At 44.8% G+C, this 27,927-nt stretch overlaps 1 protein-coding gene across 1 annotated transcript; it reads left to right on the forward strand.

Moving 5' to 3' along the window:
• The first annotated feature begins 46 nt into the window (after positions 1-46).
• On the forward strand, positions 47-27,866 carry Cox11 (Cytochrome c oxidase copper chaperone COX11). Its single transcript, XM_077635168.1, has 5 exons — positions 47-444; positions 10,199-10,354; positions 12,512-12,637; positions 15,654-15,695; positions 25,511-27,866. The coding sequence occupies exons 1-5, from the start codon at positions 232-234 to the stop codon at positions 25,649-25,651; spliced, it is 678 nt and encodes a 225-aa protein (XP_077491294.1). The 5' UTR covers positions 47-231; the 3' UTR covers positions 25,652-27,866.
• The last annotated feature ends 61 nt before the right edge of the window (positions 27,867-27,927 follow it).

Here is a 27,927-nt window from a genome sequence, read left to right on the forward strand (position 1 = left end):
CTGCTTCATTGATCCGAAACTAGAGGAAGACGGACACATCCAAGCCAGGTGCCAAGCAACGATTTTTGCAGCGCGAGTTCGCTTTCAAGGGTGGTGAGTGCAGCGCGGTTACTTCGTTCACTGTAGTACTTTCGCTATGTTGGCAACGAGGTAGCCAGGAACCGCGCGCCGCACTGTAGGCCATCGACAGAAAATGCGCTTTAGAAGATCTGTTGGTGTAGCGTTGTGAGCATGTGCGCGTACTACCTGCTGCGGTCGGCGCTTCGTCCCGACAGGCTGAAGCGTGTGATCACCTCGCCATGCTTCTTGCGACGCCTGCACGGCAGCGGCGCGGGCTCCCCAGAGCACAAGAACCGAACGGTTCTCATGTACGTGACTTCGATGACCGTGCTCGTTGGGGGACTCAGCTACGCCGCGGTGCCTCTCTACAGGATGTACTGCCAGGTGAGCTGCCGGGAGGGAGGCGTATGCGAGTGCCTTCGGGACGGAGACATTCTGAGAGATGGACCCTGTGGTTTGTTATGTCTGGTGTGAACCTGTTTCTGTAGGCGATAGTTGGCGAGCAAGGCCAGTAGTGTACCGCGATGGCGCTCTTTTTTATCTATTCGCCGGGCACAGGATCAATGCTGGCGTGTGACAAATGCATCTGATGCCGATCCGCTCCTTGGCCCCTTTGGAAGAAACAACAAAATGAGTTTTGCGGCGCTCTGAGAGTTCAGCAGTCAGCTTGCGGGACGGTTTCTCTCGGAAGACGTGAGATATGACCGACGTGAGTGTTCGTGTCCTATCAAAGAGATCCGTAAATACTGCGTTCGGGGAATCGACAGAGCCACGGCACAAGTATCTGAGCGTCACTCAGCCGCAGTTCTATGGTAGCTAGAAGGGGGGAGGTGACGCGACCGGGAGTACGCGTGGTGACCGGGTCCGGAGGGACTGACGGCTGCGAGAGCACCGTGATTACGTCAGATAGATGAGTTCTTTTCTTTAATATTTTGAGATTTAGGCTAGTTAGCTAGGTGACGTGACGTGCAGGCAAAAGAGCAGGTCATTGACCCAACGGCCGGGTCTATTCTGGCCGGATGTGGGTTAAGTGTTTTAGAAACGTAGTTATTTTTTTTTCTAGGTGATCGGCTTTTGCGCTAGGCAGAATTTTATTTGAGCACGTGCTTGCGCTTGGTTTTTTTTAGCCTGTAGATATTCTAGCATTTTGTGATAGCAGTAATCGAGTGCTGCTGAAGATGGTCAAGCAACTGAAGGTTATATGCAAGGAGTTGGCAGCGTCCGTGAATTTGAGGGAAACGCGGTTCGAATCTGTAGAGGAGGCCGAAGGCACGGATTTTATGTGCAGATGCTGCGTATTAAGTGCACGCCTGGGCAGGGCTGACCAAGCGAACATCAACCTGGAGTTACGTATGGATGTTCTAGAAGGGGAGCTGCATGTAGAGAGGGCAGAGAAACGCAAACTCTAAGAACAGTTTAGTCAATTGTTGGCCGCACAAATGGCTGACACTGCCATGTGAAGCTGCAGGTATAAAGCCTGCACTGGCGTGGACAGCAATAGCAAAGTAAGCCAGGCAGGTTCAGGCAGATACACACAGGTGGCAGCTGGAGGCGATGGAGAGAAGGGGAACAAGCTAACCACAAGGATGAGGTCACAGTCACTGTAAAGAGGCAGCAAAATTCAGAAGTTAGAAGGCCGGGAGAGAGTACTCTAGTGCTTATCGCTGGTGGCTCAAACATGAGGTGGTGCAAGAGAACTATAATGGAGCGTGTAAAGGGTGATAAGTGGGTAGCAGTCGGGGCATTCCCAGGCAGGACAATGGACGCTGTACTGAGAGGCAAAAAAGCAAACTTTCTGAGAATGTTGCACAGCGCAATTTGGTAGTGGTAGCGACAGGGCTAAATGATGTCCTGAATGGCGAAGTCACAAAAGTAATGGAAAGACTAGCTGAGGGAGTTGACGATATAAGGGCAATAGCACACCAAGTGCAGAACGTAGTGTACACAGTGCCGGAGGTGGAAGGTAGGAACGGAGAGGTTGCCAAGGGCATGGTGACTGTTAATCGAGCGATAAGGAACTTAAGCCAGCAGAAACGCTTTGAAGTGGAAGACATAAACAGGGAAGTTTATAGAGCAGGCTTTGGCAGAGGCTTTACACGAGATGGCATCCATTTTAGTTGGAGGCTAGGAGCAGAGATCGGCTGGCTCCTGGCAGGGCGGACAGTAGCTTTTTTTAGGGGATCTACGCTGGCTCAGGGCATAGGGGTATTTAGAAGCAAAGTAGAAAGTGTAACAATGGCAGCTGAGCCCAACAAAATGACCGCTAGGGTGTCCAGGAAGAAAACTACTAAAAAGAAATTTAAGGCCATTATCAGGTACATAAACATATGCAAGGCGGTAGAAAGAGAGTGAAATGGTTAGAAATTGAACAGCAGTTAAAGGACGAAGAAGTAGGTATGTACGCGCTTTATTGATGGCTACGTCTGGGAAGGGAGCAACAGAACAACGGAGGGGAACGGAGGAGGGGTAGGTATGCTGATACATCAAAGAACAAATTGACAAATAATAAAGTCAACTTGAAAAGAACATGTCTGGGTATCAGGTACAGTTTTCGGTAAAAGGACATGGCTAGGGGTAGTTTATTTACGGACAGGGGGCAAATGCAGGCAAGAAAATAAGGATCTAGTTAAGTGTCTCAATGACGATATAAAGCAGTTTGCAGAAGGTGCCGATATTATTCTGCAGGGTGACATGAATGGCCACATCGAGGATCTGGATGGGTACACAGATTGTAACGGGAAGTTGATGCTAGACTTCTGTGAGAGGCACAAGCGAGTTATTGTAAATAGAGAAACTAAATGTCAGGGACAAATCACTTGGGAATCTCGTAACAGGCTGGCGACCATCGACTAATGTTGCAGGGGATCTATAGCATGCAATAATGGTAATAGATGAATAGGGGAAGTACAGCCTGGGAAGTGATCATAAGTGTGTTAGTCTTCGGTTGGGAGCCCTGCTCAGAAGAGAAATGCAGGGAAGTCAAAAACGGGACGCAAAATTAAATGGATAGCTCTCATAGCAGCCGGCATAGAGGAAGCAATAGAGAAACGCCGCTTGGAAAAGTGGGATTGTATTCATTTAGAATTACTGATTAGTACAAAAATAAAACAAGTAAAAGGAGTAAACCGCTGGAGAGGAAAGAGGAAGCCACGAAGCTGGTGGAACAAGGAAATCAGGGAGGCCATCGGACAACGACGGGTGGCTTCAAGGAAACACAGAGAAGCAAAGAGGGTGTAGTTAACTGAAGAGGAAATAGGCCAAAAATGGGAATCTTATCGACAGAAGAAACAGCAAGTGCAGGTCCTCACCCAGGCTAAAATAAAGCAGTCCTCTGATGGGTAGCTGGCTAAAGTTCACAATGCAACTAAAGGGGGGGCCGAGAAAATCCTGAAACCATATAAGCTGGCTGGGTAAAATGAATCAAAGAAAGCAGGAACAGATTCAAGATGCTGAAGGAAAATGTTTGGAAGGAGACGACGCTATGAACTACATTGCATCAGTTATAGCTGAGTCATTTAGGAACGATGATAGGGTAATCTCCGCAAATGAGTGAGCAACCCAGGACAGCACAATAGAAAACAGAAGCAATTATTCCTAAATGCACATCTGCAGGGATAGACAAAATTCCGATCAAGCTGATTAATGAACTCGGCCGAAGAACCAAGGAAACGCTGATAAAAGCATTGGATACAGTCATAACAAATAAGCAAATTCTGCACAGCCGGAGACAGAGTCAAATGAATTTGATTTATAAAGGGAAAGGAGATAAGATCCATAGTCATATTAACTATTGTATTTCTTCTTGGGAAAACTCCTACAGAACACACAAATCACCGCTACAATGCATACAGAATCAAGCCGTACGCATTATTACCTTCAATAACTATTTATGCAGTTCTGCACCCTTACTGCAGGCTCATAAAATCCTAGATGTCTCATCCATGGTCCATTATTCACTTGGCATTCTCATCTTTGAGTTTACAAAATAATCGCTTCTCATTCTGATCATTAATAGTATCCAGTTTCCTCGACGAAGTTTCACTCGCTTTTCATGCCAAAACAATTTCCTACAACCAAAGCCTAGAACTAACTGCGGTGATTTCACAGTAAATTTCTCTGCCTCATATTTATGGACTTCATTACCATTTAGTAAAGTTTTCGTACTTTTCTTCAGTCCTGATAAACAACTTTTTTTTTTTTCCATAGATAGAGCATGCGGAGCACTCACTTGAATTGTTTTCCTCTATTTTTGCATTTATGTACATTTACCCTAATCATGCTTCATTTACAGTTGCATCATAATGCATTTTTTGTGTTTTACTAATTGCTGTATGTAATCAGTTTCAATTTTATCCGCTGTTGTTTTGTACATATTGATTTTTTGTAAGTTTGTAACAGGAGGTCCCTGTGCAGCGATTGGCTTTGGGACCTCCTTTTGTAGTTATCAAATATGTGTATGTGTTGACTGATTGTTAAAAATAAACTGAGAACATAAAATCCTTCTGACCGATTATGATAATATCAGTTATATACAGGCTGGTGATGCAGGCGGCGAAATTAAAAATGCAGTCATGGGTAGAAAGTAATGGAATACTTGGAGAACTTCAGAACGGGTTCAGAAGTGGTAGGCGATTAGATGATAGCCCGTTCGTGCTTACCCAGTGCATAAAAATAGCTAAGGCGGAAAACAGACCTCTGTATTTAGCCTTCCTGGCCATAAGCGGTACATACGACAATGTGAACAGGGAACTCCTGTGGAACAAATTGAAAGATGAAGGTGTCGGTCATGAGGTAACTGATTTTCTACAGAATATATATCGAGAAAATGAATTTGAAATAACATGGGAAGGATTTAAGAGTACAACAACTGTCGAGGTACACAAACGATTAAGGCAATGTTGTCCTCTATTACCGCTGCTGTTCATGCTTTATATGATAAATATGGAAAGAAGGCTACAAAGGAAGCAATCTAGGTTATGATCTGTCATACACATTAGGCGGAAAGGTTGTTGAGCAACGGCTACCGGTTTTAATGTATGCAGACGATATTGTACTGTTAGCAGATAGCCAGGAAGATTTCCAAACTCTGGTTAATTGCTATGGAGATGAAGGAGACAGTCTATGTTTCAGTTTTAGCGCAAGTCAAGTGTGATGATTTTTCAACGGCACAGGTGATCAGGTGCTTACGATACAAGGCCATGAAATACCCAGAGTGGCCGAATCAAATGTCTCGGGGTATGGGTAAACGAAGGGCAAATATACATGGAAAAGCACGAACAGCCTCTTAGGGCAAAAGGACGAAGAGATTCCGGGATAATTTCTTAGAAGGCGTTCACAAAGAATTAAAAACATTAAATAAATACCCAAGGAATTGTTTTACACAAAATTAAAGGCATGTTTAGAGTCGTCATGCAAAAATACATCTTCCCTGAACACTTCACAATTGCATCTACAAAGATAAAAACTTTTTAAGGACCAAACTCCCAAATTAAGTGAGGGAAACAGCGGCAGATAAGGACGAGGCAAGACGACACAGGTGCTGTGGCATTAGTGCTGTTTACCTCACTTAACGTCATGCACCAACTAGGCCCCCAAAATGCCCTCTTGGCCTTCTGTGGTCATGTGGTGATCCACTTGGACTTGATGATGAGTTGATGTTGCACTGCAGACCACATACGAGTGCACACGAACGAAGACAGAGGAGGATGCGGAAAACACAAGCACTCACTTCCAGCTAAATTTTAGTTGGAAGTGAGCGCTTGTGTTTTCTGCCTCCTTCTCTCTTTTCGTTCGTGTGCACTCAAATCTGGTCTGCAGTGCCATTCCTGTGGCTTCTGACGAGAGCAAAACATTTCGGACTATACTTTTTTTTTTCCTCAACCTAGTTATCTCTTCTTCCATTGTGTCACGCTTCTGACGTGTAGCAGCTGTGTCTTTTCATCATATTAATTTTTTCTATTCTTCTTCCATTGTGTCACGCTTCTGACGTGTAGCAGCTGTGTCTTTTCATCATATTAATTTTTTCTACAGTTGGATACAACTGGGGTACGAAGAGGCAAGTGTCTCTCAAATAAAGTCCTCCAGCCAATGGTGTCCACCTCCTTAAGTGGCATTAGTGTTGAAGGACTGTGGGCACTTAATTTTTGCTTGCATGTTTTCTTATTTCAAATGATGCATTAGACATTAATATACATGAATCACCCCATGACATTCACCTGTGACCGGTAGATAATTTATAATTTAATTTGTTTTTGACACTGTTTCAGTTTTATCAGTCGAACGATGGCTGGGACATGTAGTTGACCTTTAGGCCGTGTGAGGTACAAAAAATAACAGCAATATAACTGCTGATACGTTGATTCTTGTGACTCCATCTCTTGAAGCAGGCTGGTTTAAATGCAGTCAATTAAAACTAGGTATCAGCATCTATGTTGCGGTTCGCTTTGTGCCTCATGTGGCATAAAGGCAACTATATGTCACAGTCATCATTTGGTTGATGAAACCAAAACAGCATGATAGAAAAAATTCAGTTATAAATTATTTGCCAGTTGCAGGCTCATATCACATGGTGATCCATGCTTTCTAATGTCCAATGCATAAATCAAAAGAAGAAAACACACAGCTAAAATTAGATGTCTGTAGTCCTTTAATCCCCATCCCCGTTACAGCAGCTCGCAGCTGCATGCTAGCAGTTGCAACATAGTTGAGTGCGGCACTATTGGCTGGAGGGCCTCTTTTGAGGGGCTCTGCTGCTATATTCTTCACTTGTACACGACTGTAGCATGAAGCTTCAAAAAAGGAAATATTAATGCTGCTTGCATTCTAATGAACATTGCATGTAACCACTTCAATTACAAATAATTTTCAACTCTAAGCAGGAAGAACACTGGGAAGTTTGTTTTCAAAATTTTGCATAAACCTGCCAAGATTGCACGGAAATTTTCACCCTTCTATATTATACATTAACAATTTTCCAAATCCTCATATGTCTGCATGATGACTCAGCATTGCTTACCATAGTCTCAGTTACACTTCTTTTGACTCATTTCTGTTATGAGAAGTAGTTATGTTAGCAAGTCTGTACATTTTAAGTTATTGAAAGTCATTATGCTTGCAAGAAGAGGAAATGAAAACACACACATTTATTAGACCAGCACCAAAGCTATTGTAAAACAGGAAGGCGTACATCTTGAATATGTTTTTCTGGGTTCCCTATGCATCCCTCACTTGAGCTGGTTTTTGTGGCCTTTGTGAAAGGGGCTCCAAATATAAGCTTGAGCCATTGGCAAGGCAATGCATTCCTGCCATAACCAAAGCTGACAACAAACGAGTTGTGTACACACACAGAGACGCTGCAGCTGGCAAAGGTGGACTTGATTCAAACTTTGCATCAAAACTCGCCCGTCTTTGCGGAGCCGGTCTCCAAACTGTCGCAACACAGCTTCCACTTGAAGTATTGGCCACTTTGTGCTGGCGGCATGGTTCAGGTAAAAAGATTTCACCGAGCACCGAGTGCGTTCAAGCTGTTGCTGTGCTTTGTTTTTGTCGGCTAGAGTGGCCACTTGCATCGCAACGGTAGCATCTGAAACTTATGAATTCTGTAGCAGGTGGCAAAGGACTGGAAATGTGACTTTCTTAATTTTCCCTGTCATGTGGCACAATAGTGTGCATACACAGACATAAGTATTTCATTTTACCAGAAACCAGTAAGGTCCCGTGGCTAGATGCTTAAAAAGCTTGGCGAGACCCAGGAAACCATCACATGGAAACAGCACAGTCTATAGAAACGAAGTATGTAGATACTTTCGTGACTGGCTTACACAACAATGAACCAGAAGTAATGATTTCACTCTCCATAAGGTAGAGCAGAAACATTAACGTACAAGCCATTAAGGAGACCACTAATAGAACATGTAGTTATTTCCAGTTCAGGTCCCAATTCAGTCTCCGACTATGGGACCTCGTCCTGAAGACTTTTCATGTAACATGTCCATCTGTTTAGTAAAATCGATTTAACAAAATAAGACTAAAGCTGCTTCGAGCTGAAACCATATGTGAGGTTATATGTTCAGTGTAACTGTAACATTAAGGCAAATGCTAGATATCTACTAAATCTTCAGAACTGTGGAATCAACCAAATATCTATGTTTGTTGTTGCTATAACAGTGTTAGAAATGCAAGGTACTTAAGGTGTCAGAATTGTCATAAAATTTGTAATTTCAGTGGAAGGATAGTAGGCTACCCATAATACGAATGGGCGAGTTGTGTTTCCTGATTTAGCGCAGAGGATCATGGGAAAGTCGTCTGCTGCTGCTATTTCCGGTTCCAGCTTCTTAGCTTCTTATTCTAATTTACTTGCACTGCAACACCGCTGATTGTGTTGCATCATAGCAGGGCCAACATGATGTTGACTCTCCTTTGCTTCAGTGTGTTTTTCCACGAAATGCAAGCGAAGTTATATAAATGGCACAAGGCTTTGTATGTGTATTAAGTGAGATGTGTTGAGATGTGCTATGCGCAAAGTGACATGCATGGACCGTTTGCTAGCCCACTGGCAGCCTTTTCTCGCTGTGAGGAAAATACATCTGTCTGCTAAACTGTGCTCATTGCAGCCCTTCATAGTGCAGTGAGCAAACAAATATATAATGACCGACGCATTAAACTAGTTCAAATGCACGTGAAACTGTCTGCCGTGCATACGGAGAACAGCAAACCTTCACTGGCATGTTACAATCATGACAAAAACATGCCTTTATTATTGTCAATCCCTGCGGTCGGGACACGTTCAGTCATTGCACGCTCTGATCTTAAGATGATGCTGTAGAATGAGCTGTGTCTCAGCACAAATAAATGAGTGAATAAATGATGCACGAATGCATGGTGATTGCTATGCGAAAGAGAGTGTGTGGGATAAAATTCGAACCAGAAATAGTTGTGGGCAGACGATTTTCCCATGAGTCTTTGCATTAACTTGAGAAACGCACGTCACCCATTCCCCACACATATAAAAATTTTCTGCGTTTGCTTTCCATACTTGGCTCGGTATGTTTCTGCTCATGTTTGTTTCAGATTTTGTCACATTTCATTCCATCCACATTTGTGGACTTCGTGCTTTGTATGCAGGTATTTGATAGTGTTTCGATCACGTCTACAAACGTGGGCACAGGGCCTGACAGGGCTAGTGCCTTAGAAAAAACAATCAGCACAGATATTGGCTAATGACAAGTTAACAATAAGTTTGGCCTATTTTGACAGATTACTAAATTTTAATGACAAAGACACTAATTGCTTTGAAAATTTAAAACAGGATAGGCACCAAATTTTTATATGCATATTTTTTCTTTGTAGTGATGCGCTGGACAATGGTATTTGTGAGACATGATGTGGAATTCACCTACGGTAGCTGAATAATTTATAATTGAATTTTTTGTGGTGTCATTTTGGCTCTGGTTTAAAAAGCCGAAGTGTGATATAATCGCTGTGTGATTCCAACCCTTGACCAGGCTTGCATAAGATGGTAAAAGAATGCAGCGCGAAAAAAACAAGGACGAACAGAAGTGGACAGGACCGGGACTTCTGTTCGTCCTTGTTTTTTTCGCGCTGCATTCTTTTACCATGTTCATGACCAACAAGCCCAAACAGCCGCTTTAGTACTTGCATAAGAGTTGTTGCGAAGAAAGCAGCTACCATACTGTTGTTTTTGTATGCCTTATGTGACCTCAACGTATCTTGTACATCATGGCTGTCGTTTGGCTGTTGAAACCAAAAAAGCATGAGAGAAAGAATTTCAATTATATATTATTTACTGCTTGCTGGCACAATCCACATGGCTGCCTGTTTTCTAATGTGCTGTGAATCATTCTGAAGAGCAAAAACACAGCCAAAATTTGGTCCCTACTCCTTTAAGTGAGAAAAGGCAAGAAAAATGAAATACATGTGCTGCCATAACCAGCCAATTTGTCAGTGTATTGAGACACTTTTTAGGACATTGGTGCTGCAATTTGCTCCAAAACAGGGATCATGGAGTCCTTTATATGTAATCGTCATGAGTGTACACTCTTCTTGGCCGTAAATATACGTCTTTTAAATCAATTTCTACTAGGGACAAAAGTGAGATAGAGTTGCACTGCACTTCCAGTCGACCGGCAGGGGTGGCCAGGCCTTTGCCACGGAGGCCAGCGAGAAGATTGAGAAGATGTCCAAGGTGGGCCACCGCCAGATCAGGGTCACCTTTGCAGCAGACACAGGCTCCGGACTGCGCTGGAACTTCAAACCACGCCAGCTAGACATTGTGGTGCGTGCACCTTGCTCAGTACCCAGTAACAAGTACTCCTGCAAAAGGATGTTTAGCCCCGCTTCTTTTTTTTTTTCTAACCCAAAAGCTTAACCATTGTGCAGCCCTTCTTTGCCAAGTCATGCTGCTGGTTCAAAAATGTGCGTGGCCATTGTGATGCAGACTGCTTTGAACTTGTTTCTGTACACTAAATCTCTCCACATGGCTGCAGCTTCTACACAAGCTGAGCACCATCATTACAGGTTATGTCGTCATAGTAGTCAGCTGCATAGGACTCTTGCAGCCAAATAGCTACAGTTTTTAGTAAGAGCATGTTTAAGACTGCCATGTTTTGCCCCCTGCTATGCTATTGTTCACAACTCTTAACAGGTGGTCTCACACCCCCATCAGTATTGACCAGGGATCTAGACCCCCCCCCCCCATGCTAGAATGTAGGGATTGCATGAATCTGAAGCAGGCAACCATTTTTTATTCTTCTTGTCAGCGGTATTCGGAATATTTCTCCTCTGTCGTTTAGAAAATTTCACCATGGTTTCTAGTAAGAATCATTAACACGTTTTCTGAAAACCCGAGACGGAGAGAAATAAAAAGTTGACAGTACTTCACAAAGGCTGGAAGAAAAAGGAAAACCCGTGCCCTCACGCAATGAGTCAGTCCAGAGCTGGCCACTCAGCTCCGAGGCTACACAACAACGAGCACACTGGCAAAGCATGGGGTTCGTTTGTTTCAGTTCTGTGTCATAAATTGAGCAAACAATGAGCTCTAATAAAATGCTTTCTCTCCTTGTATAAAAACATGTATAAAACAGTCCCTTCAGCCACTCTTCTTCTCTCCCTCTATTTTCCTCTCCGCCAGTGCTTGAATCACTAGAGGCCCCTTTGATGGAGCCAGACATTAAGCACTGCATGTACACAAATAGGTTTGAAAAAAAGGCATAGCAGAGGCGATGTTAAGAGAAACTTATGCACTGAATTGTGCACTTGTAGCAAAGTCATGTGCTAATTCCGAGGCCCACATTGAACCTGTGTCGACATTGTGCACAAATGGCCATTAGAAATTGAGGGAGTCAACCTACACATGGAGCCGACATATTTGTAGGGTATGGGACCTATTTGAGGGACCTCTGGTTGCTTCGTTGTGCAGCTGTTGGTTTTAAGCGATGACCCCATGGACACCAGCTAGGTACATGCGCTGCACGCCCAGCACCACCCCGTATCAGGTTTCGGGAAGGGGCGAACATCTCCATGTGCCTGGTTTCCTTCGTGCTGTCACATTTTATTAGCAAATTTCATGCGGAGAAGAGCGGCTGCAGCAGCTGCAGTCAGATCTGCAGATCTGGGCACCACGCTCGCGCCTGTTGTCGTACGCATGTGCAGACTGACTTCGGCGTACGAGCGGGTGCACATGCGCGCATTGCCTATGCCTATGAAGTGTCCATGAAGTCGGGGCCTTGGCTGCACAGGCTCAGCAGTGCCATCTGGAGGAGATGCATGAAGCCGAAATCATTGCAAAGCAAGTGTTCTAGAAACGTTATTTGCTTGAGATGAGTACTTCAAGATTTCAAATACCAAACTTTTGGATCGAATATCAAATACTTTATTATTCCACCGAATATTTCAAATTATCGAGTATTCACAAGCATGGCAAAATAAAGTCAATTTTTCTTGTTCATTAAAGGACATAATTACCAAATAGAATTTTCAGTTTGTTGTTAAAATTTAATGTTATTTGTAATATTGCACATTCTGTTCTTCTCATTGTGTTCATGTACTTTTCAAACATATAACTAAGTAAAGAATATGTTCTGTCGTTTTTTCTGTTGTATGCCTATTTTATTGCTACTATTTTCCCCAAGTAACCCATTTTTTTTACTCATGCATAAGAGTACAAGTACTTTACAGTTGTTGGTTACTGGCAGCTGGGTACGTTTCGTTGTGCACTTACTGCATGGGCCTGAACTAGCCCATTGCTAAAGGCTAATATTAACTTTTCTCCACGAATGTTCCAAAGTAAATAAATGAAATGAATGAATGATGTGACACAAAGCATCCGCATATACCATCACTCACCTTGTTGTGAGCCTAATTAATTTACCACAGCGGAGACTGCGTCGACTGGTGAAAAATACACCAACTGGTTCATGCTTTGATGTAACAGGTGGCACCAGGTGAGACTGTGCTGGCCTTCTACACCGCCCGCAATCCCAGTGACAAGCCGGTGGATGGCATTGCCACGTACAACATCCTGCCCTTCGAGGCAGGAAAATACTTCAACAAGATCCAGGTGGGTGATCTCTGACCGCATGCCCCTGGATCAGCAAAGGTTATTTCTGGATGTCCCTTTTTGGTCTTTCTGCTTTCTTGATTTTTACGGGCTTTTCAGCTTCGAGGAACCCAGCTGCTTCCAAAAGGCATTGAAGAACTGGGCATGTTTTGGTTTTCATCCATTCCCACCTAGCATGTCTGCAAATAAAAAGAGCATGCAGATGCACGGCCCCTAAAAAACTGTCTGAACTCAATAACAATGGTGGGTGGAACAGTAAGCAGCTACAGCATGATTAGCCCCAAAAGGAAAGGCGGGGTTTGAGGCATGCATGGGCATAGGCTCTTGCAGCACCCAAAGAGCACTCCAAGGAAACAAAGGTTTTCATTGAACCCAGTTTGAGAACCCCCATCTGTACTGTGAACTGAGTGTAATCTCTGTTGGCAAGCTGCTTGGAGTATGATTTGCCCCACCCTCTTCGTGGCCCACAGTCCCTTCTTAATTATTTTGTAGCGTTCGTTATATGATCATGCCCACAGCTATTACTGGTACGCACATTATATGTTAGCCCAAATAGCTTATACGTTCCTTTCTTTTTTCCCAAGACATTTCTTTCTCTGTTACTACTGTCCAGTGCGTGAGGAATTCCTCCTGATGGTGGTGACACGTGTATGGGAGCACTCGGCTCAGCTTGCACTTTTGATGGGGCTGTGTTCTCTTGAAACAAATAATTTTTATATGCATGTTTGCACAGTCCAGCCTTAATATAGCTAAGAGGTAAAAAGTCGTAAAATAGTTTGATGTGCCTCAAAATTGAAGTAGTAAAATTTTGTGAAAAAGGGGCACAAAGGTGGCGCATTTAGTGAGTGTACAGATATGGCGACCTTTACTAAATAAATGGGGAGACCTTTTCCAAAGTTTTAGCGTCGTTTTGAAAGCTCTTGGTGCAATTCCAGAGGCTGCTAAAAACCGAGCGCCAGGTAGCTTTGCTTCCTCGCACAGCATCGCCAGCACACTTCAGCAACAGGTCAAGAGTGAACTAGGATGCCTTCCCTGCATTACAGCCATGTAGCAAGGGAAATGTTACGTCATAGCTAAAGCTATCGCTGTTTTCGCCACCTCCATAACTGTGGTATGAGCACAGGATGATCAATGCAAGGTTACTACCGACCATCCCAATGGTTTCAGGGCACTGTCAGCAGTCGCGAAAGGTGTGAACAAGTGCTGAGTGCCTGGCTTCCAACCCTCCATGCCGGTGTTGGCAATCGCAAGATGAGACGCTGGAAGAATTTTTAGAGTCCCACAATCCTCCTCACCCCGCACTGAACTTGGAAGCTTCATGGATGCCCTGACTGACATGTCCTGTCTGACATGGCACAGGTAACCTTGGAGATAACGTAAACAGGCACTCAGAATAAATCGGAACCAATAATTTTCTTAACTTGTTCAAAGAACACCTTGTGGATGTATGGGGGTCTTGGAGTAAAGACCAGAGGCTTTGGAAGCTCGCTGCTTTATGGAATGCCCTTACAAATTATGGTGTTGGCTCTTTCAGCAGCACAAAGCAGTGGCAGCCATAATCCTACCAAGCCCGGCGGCTCGGGGATGAAGAGTGCAATACCCTGAAAATTTATCCGGTGACTCTAGTGCAAGACAAAAACGGGAACCATGAAGCAAACGCTTGCCACACCGCCACCAGTCACTTGTGTAGTGCAGCGAAGCTAGGTGCCTATCATCCGAGCAGCACCGCTTGACGTTGGGGAGTTCGATGTATCCGTTTTATGGGCAGTGTGCTCGAATTAAGTAAAATTACATGCATTACTTGGAAATATTTGGGAAGAATTCAATATAGCCAGTAATTCATAATATCCGTATTCATTATATTGCTCTTCGGCTGTGGTATGCCTCTTTGCTTTTCGTACGAAAAAATGTGGCCTGTGAGTTACTTTTGAAATTGCATCCTAGATGCCCCTTCGATAGGAGCACATCTAGCATGGCTTAGCAGGCAGGCTCACGGGAAATGTTTTGAGGCGCTTTATTTTTTTTAATTGAAAAAGCAAGCAAAACTGTCCCTCACAGTCGCATACAATGAGGCAACATAGTATATTGAGAAAAACGTGCGCACATGCGTACTGTGATACGCCTGTGATGTGATGATTACCCAGAGAAACATGGGATTTTAATGCCATGACTGTGATGAGACAACAGCAGATGAAGGAAAGTGGTTTTTGGCACGCAGTTCTGGTGTGTCACTGTACTGCGTCCCAGTGTGGCGTGTACCCAATGCTGTGTCCTGTGAAGACTTTTTTTTTTCTCTGCTGTATCTTTTGTACTAGTTTCCATGAAAGACAGCCCCGGGTGGGGCTTTTTACATGAACAGTGGGATGTCAGATTTGAGAGCACACCCGTGTGCGGCAGCCGATAGCGGATGACGATAAGCTGCGTCGGCCGGATAATGCTATCGCGTTCTACTATTAAAGCTCATGCTTAAGCGACCTTGAAGTTTTTTTTCCTGAAATGGATTATGGGGTGAGGGTACGGTAGTAACTGGGCAGGGTAAAATATGGTGTAGGGTGGTGCATCCATTTTCAGCGTATATAAGTTGCACTGTTGTGTAAGATACACCAACGAAAAATTTAGAAAAAAAGAAACGACTTTATGCCGGAAAATACGGTGCGTTGTATTCATTTCGGTTTATTGGTTAATTTCATCAATCACATTAATGACATAAAGAACCCAAATGAGATTACTAAATAAATGCCTAAGCTGTTTTACAGGATAACACAGAAGGCACTTAGGGCCTGTGCGTCAATGTGTGCAGGCCTTTGTAATGTGAATTGTGTGTCTGCATTGAAGGATCAAATCGTATCTCGTGCAGCGCAACATGTGCCCGCTGTGAGAGAGTGTGCCTATAACTGGCCTGTTGCCTGTAATGTGTGGACTTTTGCTTTCTGCCGAGTGCTCACTAACTGGCGGAGCAATTTTTTTTTTTTAATTTTAAGCGCCGAAACTAACGAAAGTGTGGTTTCTCTTCCAGTGCTTCTGTTTTGAGGAGCAGCGCCTCAACCCACATGAAGAGGTAAGCACTGCTCAGCACTGGTGATTTGCATGTGGGTAAGATAACAGGCATTATTTGATGCAAAAAGAGGCAACTATAATTATGTAACCCTCTACTCAGTTTCATACATAGCAGTCAACACTGCCAAAGCCAGCACGCCTGTTCACGCAGGATAAGTGCACGTCCAGAAAGTGCTTCACTGTGCAATCAAAGTGAACACAGGCATATTTCATTGTGACAGATCTAAGTACTGTGACCGGCAACCTCTTGCACTTCATTTTACCTGTTGCCATGTTTCTGTCCTGCAACTCATCAAGATTTCAAAAAGTAAGAATGACATGTAGCGGTGAGATGCGTGGCTGGTATGGCAAATCACTCTGATGCCATCCACACTTAAAAACTAGTCCACACACAGTGAAAATTATAGCCAGAGATCCCGAATACAGAGCACCTCACAACTTTGGCCGTGGCTCCCAGCGCTAAGCTCTTCATATTATACTGCTCTGTTTTCGTCCAAACACTTACCGAGGCATCGAGAAGAATGAATGATACATGGTGGAGTAGTATAGTAATACTCCGATGTGGAGCAATAATATGTATTAATAATAATAATAATGCCTTTATTCGTGTCATATACGGCACATGAGACAGGAAACCGGCAGTAAAAGCTATCATAAATGACAGCTTGACAGAGACGCAGGCCCCCAAGCACTGAACAGCTGTACTGTAGCATTGCTTATTTTCAAAAAAAAAAAGATACAATATAATTTAATTTTATTTTATTACCTTAAAGACCCCATTAGGGGTATTACGTAAGGGGTGGGCAAAAATGAAATAAATGTTCACTCTATACATGATGCACAGAAACACTTTCACAGAAAGCTGTGGCAGCGATGTGGTGGGGGAAGGTCGTTCCAGTCGGCTTCTGTTCTTGAAAACAATGACGTTGAAAAGGTGATAATACGGGTACGTGGTCTTGAAACTTGAAGGGGGTGACCAGTGCGAAAAGAAAAACGTGAAGCAGATACGCAGATATAGGGTTCCTGATGATGTGCCGAATAGTGAAACTTGTGATAAAGACAGAGACTGGAAGCGCGGCGGCGAAGTGAAACATGCTGTTGGATAGGATAGGAAAACTTTTAATGTCCAACAGAAAGAGGGTAGCTAGAGGGCTACCCACCTAGACGACGGCCGAAAGGTCTTGGCTGTCGGCGGCGGCTTCAGCCAGGCGGATGAGTTGTGGCTGAGTCTCCTGGACAGAGCTGAGTAGTAAAGCATCCCATTGGTCTTTCTACTTTATATGTCATCCCTCCTAGGGAGCATAAGGATATTCCCATAGTATGTGGTCCAAGGTGGCTTAGTTAGCGCATTTTTCTGAAAATTTCCCTGGCTGCATAAGACTTCTGAGAGCCGGGTTTGGAAATGTGTAAGTTCGTAACCGGCACCAGCAGATGGCTTAGTGTCTGGTCAAGGATCTATCCGCTGGAGGATGTCTTGTTCTTTGCAAACGATAGTGCTATGTAATTTCTCTGTATCTCACCATGCGATCCCTCTCTGTGAAGACCACCTTGCTCGGGTCCGCCCGGAAGGAAAAGCCTCGGGCGAACCAGGCAGGGATGCATGTGCTGGTGTCCAGACTAGCGTAATTCTTTGGTCTATTACATGCTGGCTTAGAATTGTATTCGTCAGGAGGAGACCCTACCCCTGCTGGTGGAGTCACTGATGACATACCTCGCTTTTTTGCCGACACAAGCCAGTGCTGTGGCAGCTCCTTCTGCAGTCTCTGTGTTCCCCGACAGTATGGAGGCACTTATTTTTAGGAGTCGTTTATCATTGGTTTCAGTGGTGAAAACTGAGGAGAAAGCTGCATTGAATGTGTTGGCAGGTTCAGTATCAGTTACCGGTTCGTCGTTATCATTTGTAAGGGAAATGGTGCACATGAATTCAGGGTTTATGGTCTGCCAGAACTTAGTAGTAACACTTCTTTTTGGGCGAGTTGGTGCATACTTGATTTGAAGAAAATAGCTCCAGAGCATGCAAACCACGAAAAGACAAGGACGAGACACAAAGCGCCAACTCACAACTAATTTTATTGAAACCAGGCAGTGCCTTTATATGGCGACGTTTCACTGAAAAAAGAAGGAGGAGGGCAGGAAAGGTAAAGAAATCTAAGCGACCATCACAGCGAACACACATGAGCAAGCGGTAACCAAAACTAAAACAAAAAAGTTAACAAAGATTATTTAAGGGCGGCATCTAAAAATTCGAACTCGGACGAAAAAAGTGAAACAGATGGGGTGCTGACACACCTATTGCCAAGTTTCCTTATGTAAAAAGCCTCTAGACATTCACATGCCTTTTTATCTGTGCTTTTGCCAAGAATCTTAGTCTGAGTCAATCGTGCCTCGCATCCGTCGCAACCCATAATATGCGCTACCAAATGTGCATATTTATCCTTTAAATCTGATAAATTTCGGGTATGTTCCCCCAAGCGCTCGTTGATGCAGCACCCAGTCTGGCCAACATAGGTCTTCCCACATGTTAAGGGGATAGCATAGACCACTCTGGGGTGAGTGTCGTTTTTTCCGCCCCCAACAAGCTGAAAAAGCTGTGCCCCCGTATTTGCAGCCCAAGAAAGCGGGGTTGCCAGATAAGGCACGACTCTCCATTCATCATGTGTTCCACAGGAGTGGTCTATGCTATCCCCTTAACGTGTGGGAAGACCTATGTTGGCCAGACTGGGCGCTGCATCAACGAGCGCTTGGGGGAACATGCCCGAAATTTATCAGATTTAAAGGATAAATATGCACATCTGGTAGCGCATATTATGGGTTGCGACGGATGCGAGGCACGATTGACTCAGACTAAGATTCTTGGCAAAAGCACAGATAAAAAGGCACGTGAATGTCTAGAGGCTTTTTACATAAGGAAACTTGGCAATAGGTGTGTCAGCACCCCATCTGTTTCACTTTTTTCGTCCGAGTTCGAATTTTTAGATGCCGCCCTTAAATAATCTTTGTTAACTTTTTTGTTTTAGTTTTGGTTACCGCTTGCTCATGTGTGTTCGCTGTGATGGTCGCTTAGATTTCTTTACCTTTCCTGCCCTCCTCCTTCTTCTTTTTTCAGTGAAACGTCGCCATATAAAGGCACTGCCTGGTTTCAATAAAATTAGTTGTGAGTTAGCGCTTTGTGTCTCGTCCTTGTCTTTTCGTGGTTTGCATGCTCTGGCGCTATTTTCTTCAAATCAAGAACTTAGTAGGGTTTGCAGTTAGCGTCTTCGGTAGTTCAGTTTAAAAAAAAAAAGACTTTTGCTTTTTCAGTTGCAGATGCATACGCACATTCAGCATCATAGTATTTTGCCCCGGTATTGGGGTTAGAAGTTCATTTTGCAGCGTGGAAAAGCCGTTTTTTTCTTGTTATCAAGCCTTTTGAGATGATTAGTGTACCAAGGTTTTTGCTGGTTAGGGCGGAAACTGTATTTGGGTATAATTTTGTTGTTCACTAATCTTTTGCTCAAGAAGGAACCAATTTTTCTGAATGGCGGTGAGTGAAAAAGGGTTAAAAAATCGGGAAGAAGTTTAGTTCAGTATCAATAGCAGTGTATTTGCCTTTATCATAAGAGTGATTGTTTTCTTTGGAGCGTGCTTTGTTAGCAGCTTGGAGCTGAACACGGCATGGATTATATTATGATCACCGATTTCCTTCAAGTATGTAGTCGAAGATAAATGCTCGGGATGTGAGGTTAGAACGAGGTCAAGAATATTTGTGCAATCTTTAGTGCCATGCATGGGCTGGGTTAAAAAGTGAGTAAGATTTAAATTCAGACAAAATTCTACGAAGGTGCGGAGTTCCTAGTGTTGGGCAGTTGGGTTGCGTGGTAGTCTCAGTTGATTTCAGGATAACTGAAGTTCCCAAACAAATGTATTTGCGCATTTCGGTATTTTCTGGTAAATTATTTAAAATTTCATTGAGGTTATTGGAAAAATTGGGGCTGTTGTTGGGTGGACGGTAGCAAACGATATTTAACAATGTTAGCGGAGTACCATTGCATTGCAATCACAGTTGTTCAAGATTAGTTGGAGTGCTGAATAAATACAACAACAGATCTTGGTGTACTGCATTGAGGACACCTCGACACCCTTTGCGATATCACTTCGGAAGAAATTAAAATTTGGCAAATCATCCAGGATTTCAGCGTCTGTAACACTGTCTGAGAGCCATGTTTCGGTGTGAATTAGCATGCTGCTGCCTGACGATGATACAATGCTGCAAATTTGTTCTCGTTTGGGAAGGAAGCTGCGTATGTTGGTGTAAATAGTGGGAAGCGAAATGTTAGCTTGAGGGGAAAGTGAAGACGGCGGCGGGATGCTTGGCGATGAAGAAATAATGGCTACAAGATTTCTACATTGTTTGAGGTGCTATAAAAAACGTATCGTTTAGGTCTAACGCAGAGCATCTTGTGGCAGAGAAAGTATGGCATAGATAATGACTTAGCAAAGGCGAGCAGATGTTTGCGGGCAGTTTGGACCAGGCGGGAAAAGGCTTTGCCAACGCTGTAATCAGTTCCTTTTAGCTTGAGTCCATTAGACAACAATAGGGTGTCAGGCAGGGAGACACGATCTCGCCAGTACTATTCACCGCCTGTTTACAGGAGGTATTCCGAGGGCTGAATTGGGAACAGTTAGGGATAAAAGTTAATGGAGAACACCTTAATAATGTACGATTCCCTTATGACATTGCCTTGCTGAGTCACTCAGGAGGTGAGCCGCTAATCATGATCAATGAGTTAGACAGTTAGAGCAGAACAGTGGGTCTAAAAATTAACATGCAGAAAACCAAAGTAATGTTCAACAGTCTCACAAGCAAGCAGCAGTTCACAATTGGTAGTGAAGTGCTCGAAGTGGTAAGGGAGTACGTCTACTTAAGGCAGGTAGTGACTGCTGACCCAGATCATGAGAAGGAAATAACCAGAAGAATAACAAAGGGGTGGAGTACATATGGCAGGTTCTCTCAGATTATGAATGGCAGTTTGCCAATATCCCTCAAGAGAAAAGCTTACAACAGCCTGTGACTTACCAGTACTCACTCAAGGGGCGGAAAACATGGAGGCTAACGAAAAGTGTTTAGCACAAGTTACGGAAAACGTAGCGAGCTATGAAAAAAAAAAAAAAAGATAGGTGTAGTGTTCAGGGACCGGAAGTTGGTGGAGTGGGTGAGGGAACAAACGCGGCTTAATGACATCCTAGTCGAAATCAGGATGAAGAAATGGGCTTGGGCCGGGCATGCACCGTATTTACACGATTGTAAGTCGACGTATTTTTTTAAACTTGAAAATCTGAAGTGTGGGGTTGACTTACAATCGAAACGAAAACATCCCACTATAAGTAAAGGTGAGACTAAGAAGATATCAGGCATGCTACAGCGTGGTTGCATTTTTGCTGTGTGGCTCCGTCGCATCGCTCTTGGTTCTAGCCTTGAGCAGTTGCTATGTCAACGCGCAAAACCTCCCCGCGCACGGGCGGCGGCCGATGGCGGCTATCAATAAACAGCAAGCTGGTACCCCATACTCCCCAAACTGACTGCGGTTGCTGATAAGCGGCGGCGATCCCATAACGCAATTGCATTTCAAGTGAAGCTCAAGCGTCCAACAAGTTTTCTTTTTACTTTCAAATGCATGCTTGGTGCTCAAGGGAGCATTGATAGTTGATGGAAGGGCCGCTGTTTCAATTGAGGCGCCACCCCCACTTGGAACGGTAGCGGTGCCGGGGAGTGTCGATAGCCGACGAAAGAGCCGACGCCATTCACGCGTAGTTTCAATTTGGCTCTGTCGCATTTGACTACTGCCGGCCGCGTTTCACAAGTTTTTAATGTAGTGCTTCGTCAGTCATCATTCGTGCTCCAGGTCCGGCAAGCGGCCAGCGCTTGTTCACAGCTACATTCAAGATGGCTACGATTTTTTACACCGAAGAAACAAACAGCCGGGCTGCAAGTTTGACATTCACAATAGGTGATAGAGGTGTGGCAGCTGCAACGATGAAAATTATCAGCTGTTCCAAGCGATGTCGTGATGTGGTTGTTTGCGAAGTGCGGGATTACTCTGGACGACGACGTTAGAACGACGTGCTGTGGGACCGCAGCAGCGATCACGACGGCAGCGCTAGTGAGGACGATGGCGTAAGTGTGGATGAGCAGTCCGGTGATCAATACATTTTCGTTTGGAATGTACCCACGGGCACGCCCGCGCACGGCAGTTGATAGCGGCTGGCGATAAGCGGCTGCCACTGGATAATGCTATCACGTTCAACTATTCAAGGCCAAGCTTAAACAACCTCGGACATGTCTTTTTATTTTTCGGAAATGTGATTTGGGGGGGTCGACTTACATTCAAGTAGACTTAAAATCGTGTAAATACGGTAATGTGAAGGCAAGATAACCGCTGGTCCTTAAAGGGGCTCTGAAACGTCTTCCGAAAACCAGAGCCAAATAATACCCTTCTACACGCAACAGACGACCCACAATCACGTGTCAAAGTTGGCGAGCCCTTTCCGGCGACGTTTTCATGCTCGCACCCTCCTCCGTCCCCCGCACCTGCGTAGACAAGGTGAGAGGTGGCCATTGGTTAGATTCTTTCGGACGTCAGGCAGCCCCCGTGGCTGCGGCCAATAAGCCGCTTAGCTCCGGCAGGTCGGGAAGCTCCACTCTCAGAGGGTGGTTGGTGAAGGAGCGCCTACCTTCCAGCGTGCAAAAAGTGATGAGAGGAGAGGGAAAGGCGCGAAGACGCTGAAATTCAAATTTTAACTACGGATAACTCAGCTTCTACAAAGCGCATTTAAAAAATCCTTACTGGACACTGTCCGTGAAGCGGCGTGCTTCAATATCCCAGGCATGCCGCAACTTTATTAGAGCCCCCTTCACTGCCTTTTTAAGAGTGACGGAGTGGATTCTAATAGAAGGCAAGCATAGCAGAAAGTTAGGTGGGTGGATGGGATTACTAAGTTTGCGTCCATAGGGTGGTTGCAGCTGGCAAAGGACAGGGTTAATTAATTGGAAAGACATGGGAGAGGCCTTTGCCCTGCAGCGGGCATAGTCAGGCTGATGATGATAAAAAGAATTTCACAATTGTTGGCTGTTTGCAGGTATCAGAGTGATGTCCGACACAATGTGCACGCTCTGTTTCATGAGGCTCAAGGGTTATTTGGAACTGATCAAGACAGTGGCAAATAACTTCTTCAGCCTGAGAAGACGTCTTCCTTGCAAAGGGATCAGGTAGACCATAGAATATCAAATTATTGTGTCGAGAGCCATTTTCCAAGTCGTCCAATAGACAATCTATTGCAATGACGACTTTAGCGGTTTTAGTAGTGGCCGATACAATAGTAGTTTCGAGCTTAGATTGAATAGCCGAGCATTGTTGGTATTGTCTCTCTAGCATAGTCACACGTTCGCTCAGGTCAGATATGGATTGATGAAGCGAAAGCAACTGCCCCCTTAACGTCCTGTGTATTCACATTGATTTGAGATTGGCCGGTAGTCAATTTGTTAAGCTCTGCTAGAGCAGTTTTAATTTTATCAGCTCCAGGGTTGGTTTGCACGTCACCTGATTGAAGTAATAGAGATTGAATGACATGGAAACATCCTATCGCGATCACGCAACAACAATTGGGGCTCGGTAGCTGCACCAGACAATAATTGCTTGTTTTCTTACCAGAAAGACTGTATCGGTTACTAACTTGCATGGTTAAAGCAAGAGGCGTAGTGCACCGCGTTGTGGCACAGCCACCAAGCCCACTAAGTGTCACGGTCGGGCTCTGGTTCTCTGTAGCTGGCGTGGCGGGAGCTGTCGATGACGGTGGTGATTGTTGACCGGTAGCCAGCGTAAAGATAGGCATGAAATTTGGGAGTATGGAAGGAGAAGGGGCGTTGCTGGTGGCAAGACGGAAGTTGAAATTCGAGCCAGCGTAATGCTGCTGACTCAGCATAGTCCGGAAGGTCCAAGGGCACTGAAGATGGCTGGCAGCAGCAGGGCCATGGCGACGGAACAGTTGCTAGTCTGCATGGCGAAAGCAAGAGCATTGTGGCACAGCCACCGATTGGTGGCTGTACACGATGCACCCTTATCAATTAAATTCCACTCCTCGAGAGGGGATAGAGCATGGATTTGGCGTATTATAAGGCAGCAAAAAATGACAAAACAAATTCACTGAACAATAGAGGTTACAAAAAATGTGTACACAATCGTATTTGAGTGAGGCAAGAAGGAACAATCATAATTTACAATTCACTCGTCCAGTGGAGATAACTTCAGTACATATACAATTAAAACGAGTAAATCAAGCATGGTCATAAGGAGAAGGGACTTAACAGAAAGGGAAGTAGGTTGAGAACAAATTCATGCAGTAACAGGCAAAAAAAAAAAAGAGAACAACTAATCTAATTGCGGCTTGTCAGTGACAAAGTCAGACAATCATTCGGACATGTAATATTTTGAGTTATTTAAATGTGCATATTTCTGGCTGTATGTTCTCTCTGTTTGGCTTATTTAATACTCTCAGCAACTGATTTTGCAGTGTTTGTATACCTAACGTTGTGTGGTATGTTTCTACATTCGAGGGTTCATTGTAATTGGTGACATGGCTTGGGGCGTCGTTTTGTAGGTTTGCTAACTCTCGCTAACTCTCTTAAGAATGTACTGCCGTTCTTTATTTTTTGTTTATAAAGCTTACTTAATCGACTGTCATATGTCGTCATAATAGGCATCACGTTGTATTTTAAAAATAGTTCATGTGAGCGAAAACGACTGTGTACATTTTCTGCTGCGCACAGAAGCCTTTTTTGCAGTATGTGGAGCTTCCTTTGTATATATTCCTTTGTTGTAGATGCCCAGACTGACAGTAGCTTAACATTGAGGAAAGCAGGGTATTATAAATTACCAGCATAACTTTTCATGGTAGGATATTGCAGTTGCGATATGTGAGGCCTATAACTTGAGAGTTTTGTTACGAGATGGTTGATATGGTGATCCTGGATAAAGTTTCACGAAAAAGAAACTGGAAACAGTTTTGATCGGGATGGTGTAAAGTTATATTTCTGTTTATGCTTATATTTCTCCCCCTTGTTATGAGCAAAACACATTTAGTCTTGGACACACTGACCGTCAGGCAGTTTTTTTCGGTTCATTCCTCCAGAGCAGATTGGGTTGGCCGCTGTTGTGTGACTGCCAGTGAGAGGGGTATTGTGAGGGTTTGAAGGGAAGAGGATATGCTTGTGGTGGAGTTTCAGGAAGGAGTCTGTCTAAAGCTGGTGCCATGCCATGATGTCCGCTCTTGATAGGGATGTCTGTTGTGGTGGAAGTGTTCCTTCGTTGGAGTCCGTAGTATTCGAGGCTGTGCGAGTATCTGAGTGGCTTTGTAGGTAACGAGTCTTTGAAGTGTGGACCACCGATTGCTTGGTACCTAGCCTGTAAGTTCTCGGGCTAGTGCCTGTGTGCGCTTGTTGCCATGAAGAGACGCGTGGCCTGTAGCCCGGACAATGCACACCATGGAGAGTGCACTGGAATCAGGCAGATTTTTCAGTATGCGTTGCATGTGGGGAGTGAGCAGTCCAGGTGCATGTACTCGCCAGGCAGCCTGGGAGTTGGTGACAATATGTGTTGTGCTCGCATCACCATGTGAGCGTGATGTGGCTTGTCATATGGCGAGGGCGATGGCTTCTTCTTCCGCCAACTGGCTCGAAGTCGAGGCGATCGATGTGGCAGCTTGTGTGTGGCCACCCTCGTTTGTGCCACCACACACATGGCCGGCTTGTCGGACCATCCTCATTGTACTCTTGCTGTGCAGGTGGACATGCCCGTGTTCTTCTACATTGATCCCGAGTATGCGGCCGACCCACTGCTGGAGAATTGCAATGACATCACTCTGTCATACACCTTCTTTGAGGCCAAGGAGGGCTTGCAGCTGCCCGTGCCCACTATCCGGTGACAAGAGGTAGCGCCACTAGTCTGCTTGCAGCGCATGCTCATGCGTGCGATTAACGGCACAGAGGGTCTGGGGATGTTAGAGAGGTTAGAGAACAGGGAGGATTGCTGTGTTGTTCTGAAAAGAGCCGTGTAGGGCTGGGATAGAGTGTTGGTGTCAAGGCATAAGCCAGCTCGTAGCAATGCCAGCCATGGCATTGCAGTAATGAATAGGCCTAAATGCTTTTCCTGGGTAAGGATTGTCTTAACTCAGCCTTCACGCACACTTGGCAAAAACCTGGTGGTCACTGTGAACAACAACACCACATTTAGTGATGGTGCCTAACTTGTTCGTATAGAGTGGATCCAAATAAGTCACCGGCTGGCTGAGGAACTGCTTACAACTTGGCTTAGCTTGCTTAGCGAGCTGTGGAAAGGAGAACGATAGGTGTAACACTACGAGACAGGTAAAGTGCAGAGTGAGTCACGGAGCAAACGTTGTTTAGTGACATCTAAGTCAAAATCAAGATGAAATGGGCTTGGGCAGGGCATGTAATGCGAAGGCAAGACATCTGATGTTTGTCAAGGGTAACAGAGTGGATACCAAGAGAAAGCAAGCATAGAATAGGACGGATGAGATTAAGAAGTTTTCAGGGATAAGGTGACCACAGCTGGTACAGGGCCAGGTTAATTGGAGAGATATGGGAAAGGCCTTTGTCATGCAGTGGGTGTAGTGAGGCTAGTGATGATAGTGGTGGTGATACAACTTGGTGTGAGGAAGAGTTTTGGTGCCAGCTGTGGTGTCGAGCTGGGGGCAAGTGAAGGAATGCGTGAAATGGTTGGTATTCCACTACACCTGTGGAAATATGGGGCACGGTCTTCTTCAACCCCGCACTCCCACTTTGCGGAAGCAGCGTTTCCACTCGCTAACTGTGGAGGGGTTCGTGCTCAAGGAAATAAAGGGAGGGACGACAAAGCACGAACACTCATATGCTCTTTATTACACCTGCATTTAATACACAGAGTGGGCCAGCTAGCTACAGAACATCAACGAGGCATTCCTTGGATATAGAAGGCCACGTAAGAAGGCCTTCTGACTTACCGGCGCCTTCCGCGGAAGGTGACGAGAGCGTGCGGCTGCAACAGCTCGTGACACTGGCTAGATCCTGAAAAGACTCTCATCGGTTCTGTGTAGTTCCACGTTGCATTCGAGGTGGTGCTCTCGTCGCTGCTTCCGCTTCCCCCTTGAGAGAGCTATCATCCTTGCCCAGCCGGCGCTGTCCCAACGCTCGATGATGGTGATGGTTGGGCGCATCAAAACGGAGTGGGAACAGGTTTTCCGCACACCTTATTTGGAGAGTGAACTCATCTTGCAGGCCATACGTAATTCTGTACTCTTCACCAGACATATCATTAACACTCCTCAGAAAAGGCATCACGACCAAATGTGGTACTCCGCAGTACCCATCACCAGGTGCCATTTTAGTCTGCTAGGCCTGATGATGAGCAGTCCACCAGTTTGACCAGGAAAAGCATTGGTAGGCATCTCTTTGGATAGATGGCAGCATACAGTATGCAAGTCCAGCTCTTGCAGGGTGCTTTTTATGAGCAACTCTCAGGGAACTGAAAAGCAGGTTTCTCTTATCTAGACCTCTGTTGGCATCCATTTTCAGGCTCTCAAAAATATAAGAGATTTTTGTTGCATGTTTGGAACGCTGAAAGCATATTCTGAAATTGTGACTCAGACAATGGACAGAGAACAACATAGTGCGTTGCTGCACCAAAGAGCCTACACTGGAGTTCCAGAATTCCGGCAGGCATGTTCGATTGACGGTACTTGCTTGGCATGCATAAGTGAATCCTTCTCCGGTTTTGTGAAACGACCTGCTAGTAAAAGTGTTCTCTTGGTGCTTCTCAAGAGAGTAGACGCACATAACTAAGGGTGGGAGAGAGTCAGGTAGTGAGAGGAGATCGCTAAGACAGGGTGGCTGGAACTAGCATTAGACAATTAATTTGAGTCGGTGCAAGAATCCTTCATTTTGTAGTGGACTCGCTGATGATGGCGAACAGCATTCACATTCATGAGGCCTGTGTCGCAGCATTCGTCGTCTGTTGAAAGGCAGCTGGTCAGTTGTTTGCTGAAGAAACTCCTGGAAGACTGCTGCCCTGTGATCTGTGGCAGTAGAGTCAAACTGCCTGTTATTACATTAAAGCCAATGGCTGGTGTGTGGTCCTCACAACCCTTTTGCTGTGAGCATTGGTGGTTCTGAAATTGCCACAAACCGTCACTGTGATGAGCCA

This window comes from Amblyomma americanum, chromosome 8 (genome assembly GCF_052857255.1).
Source record: "Amblyomma americanum isolate KBUSLIRL-KWMA chromosome 8, ASM5285725v1, whole genome shotgun sequence".
NCBI lineage: Eukaryota > Metazoa > Arthropoda > Arachnida > Ixodida > Ixodidae > Amblyomma > Amblyomma americanum.

Bases quoted from the DNA above. Each gene is read 5' to 3' on its own strand.
- Cox11 (XM_077635168.1), top strand. From the start codon at position 232: ATGTGCGCGTACTACCTGCTGCGGTCGGCGCTTCGTCCCGACAGGCTG. The intron at 10,355-12,511 runs GTGCGTGCACCT...TTGATGTAACAG, and splicing joins CACGCCAGCTAGACATTGTG to GTGGCACCAGGTGAGACTGT. The intron at 15,696-25,510 runs GTAAGCACTGCT...CTTGCTGTGCAG, and splicing joins GCCTCAACCCACATGAAGAG to GTGGACATGCCCGTGTTCTT.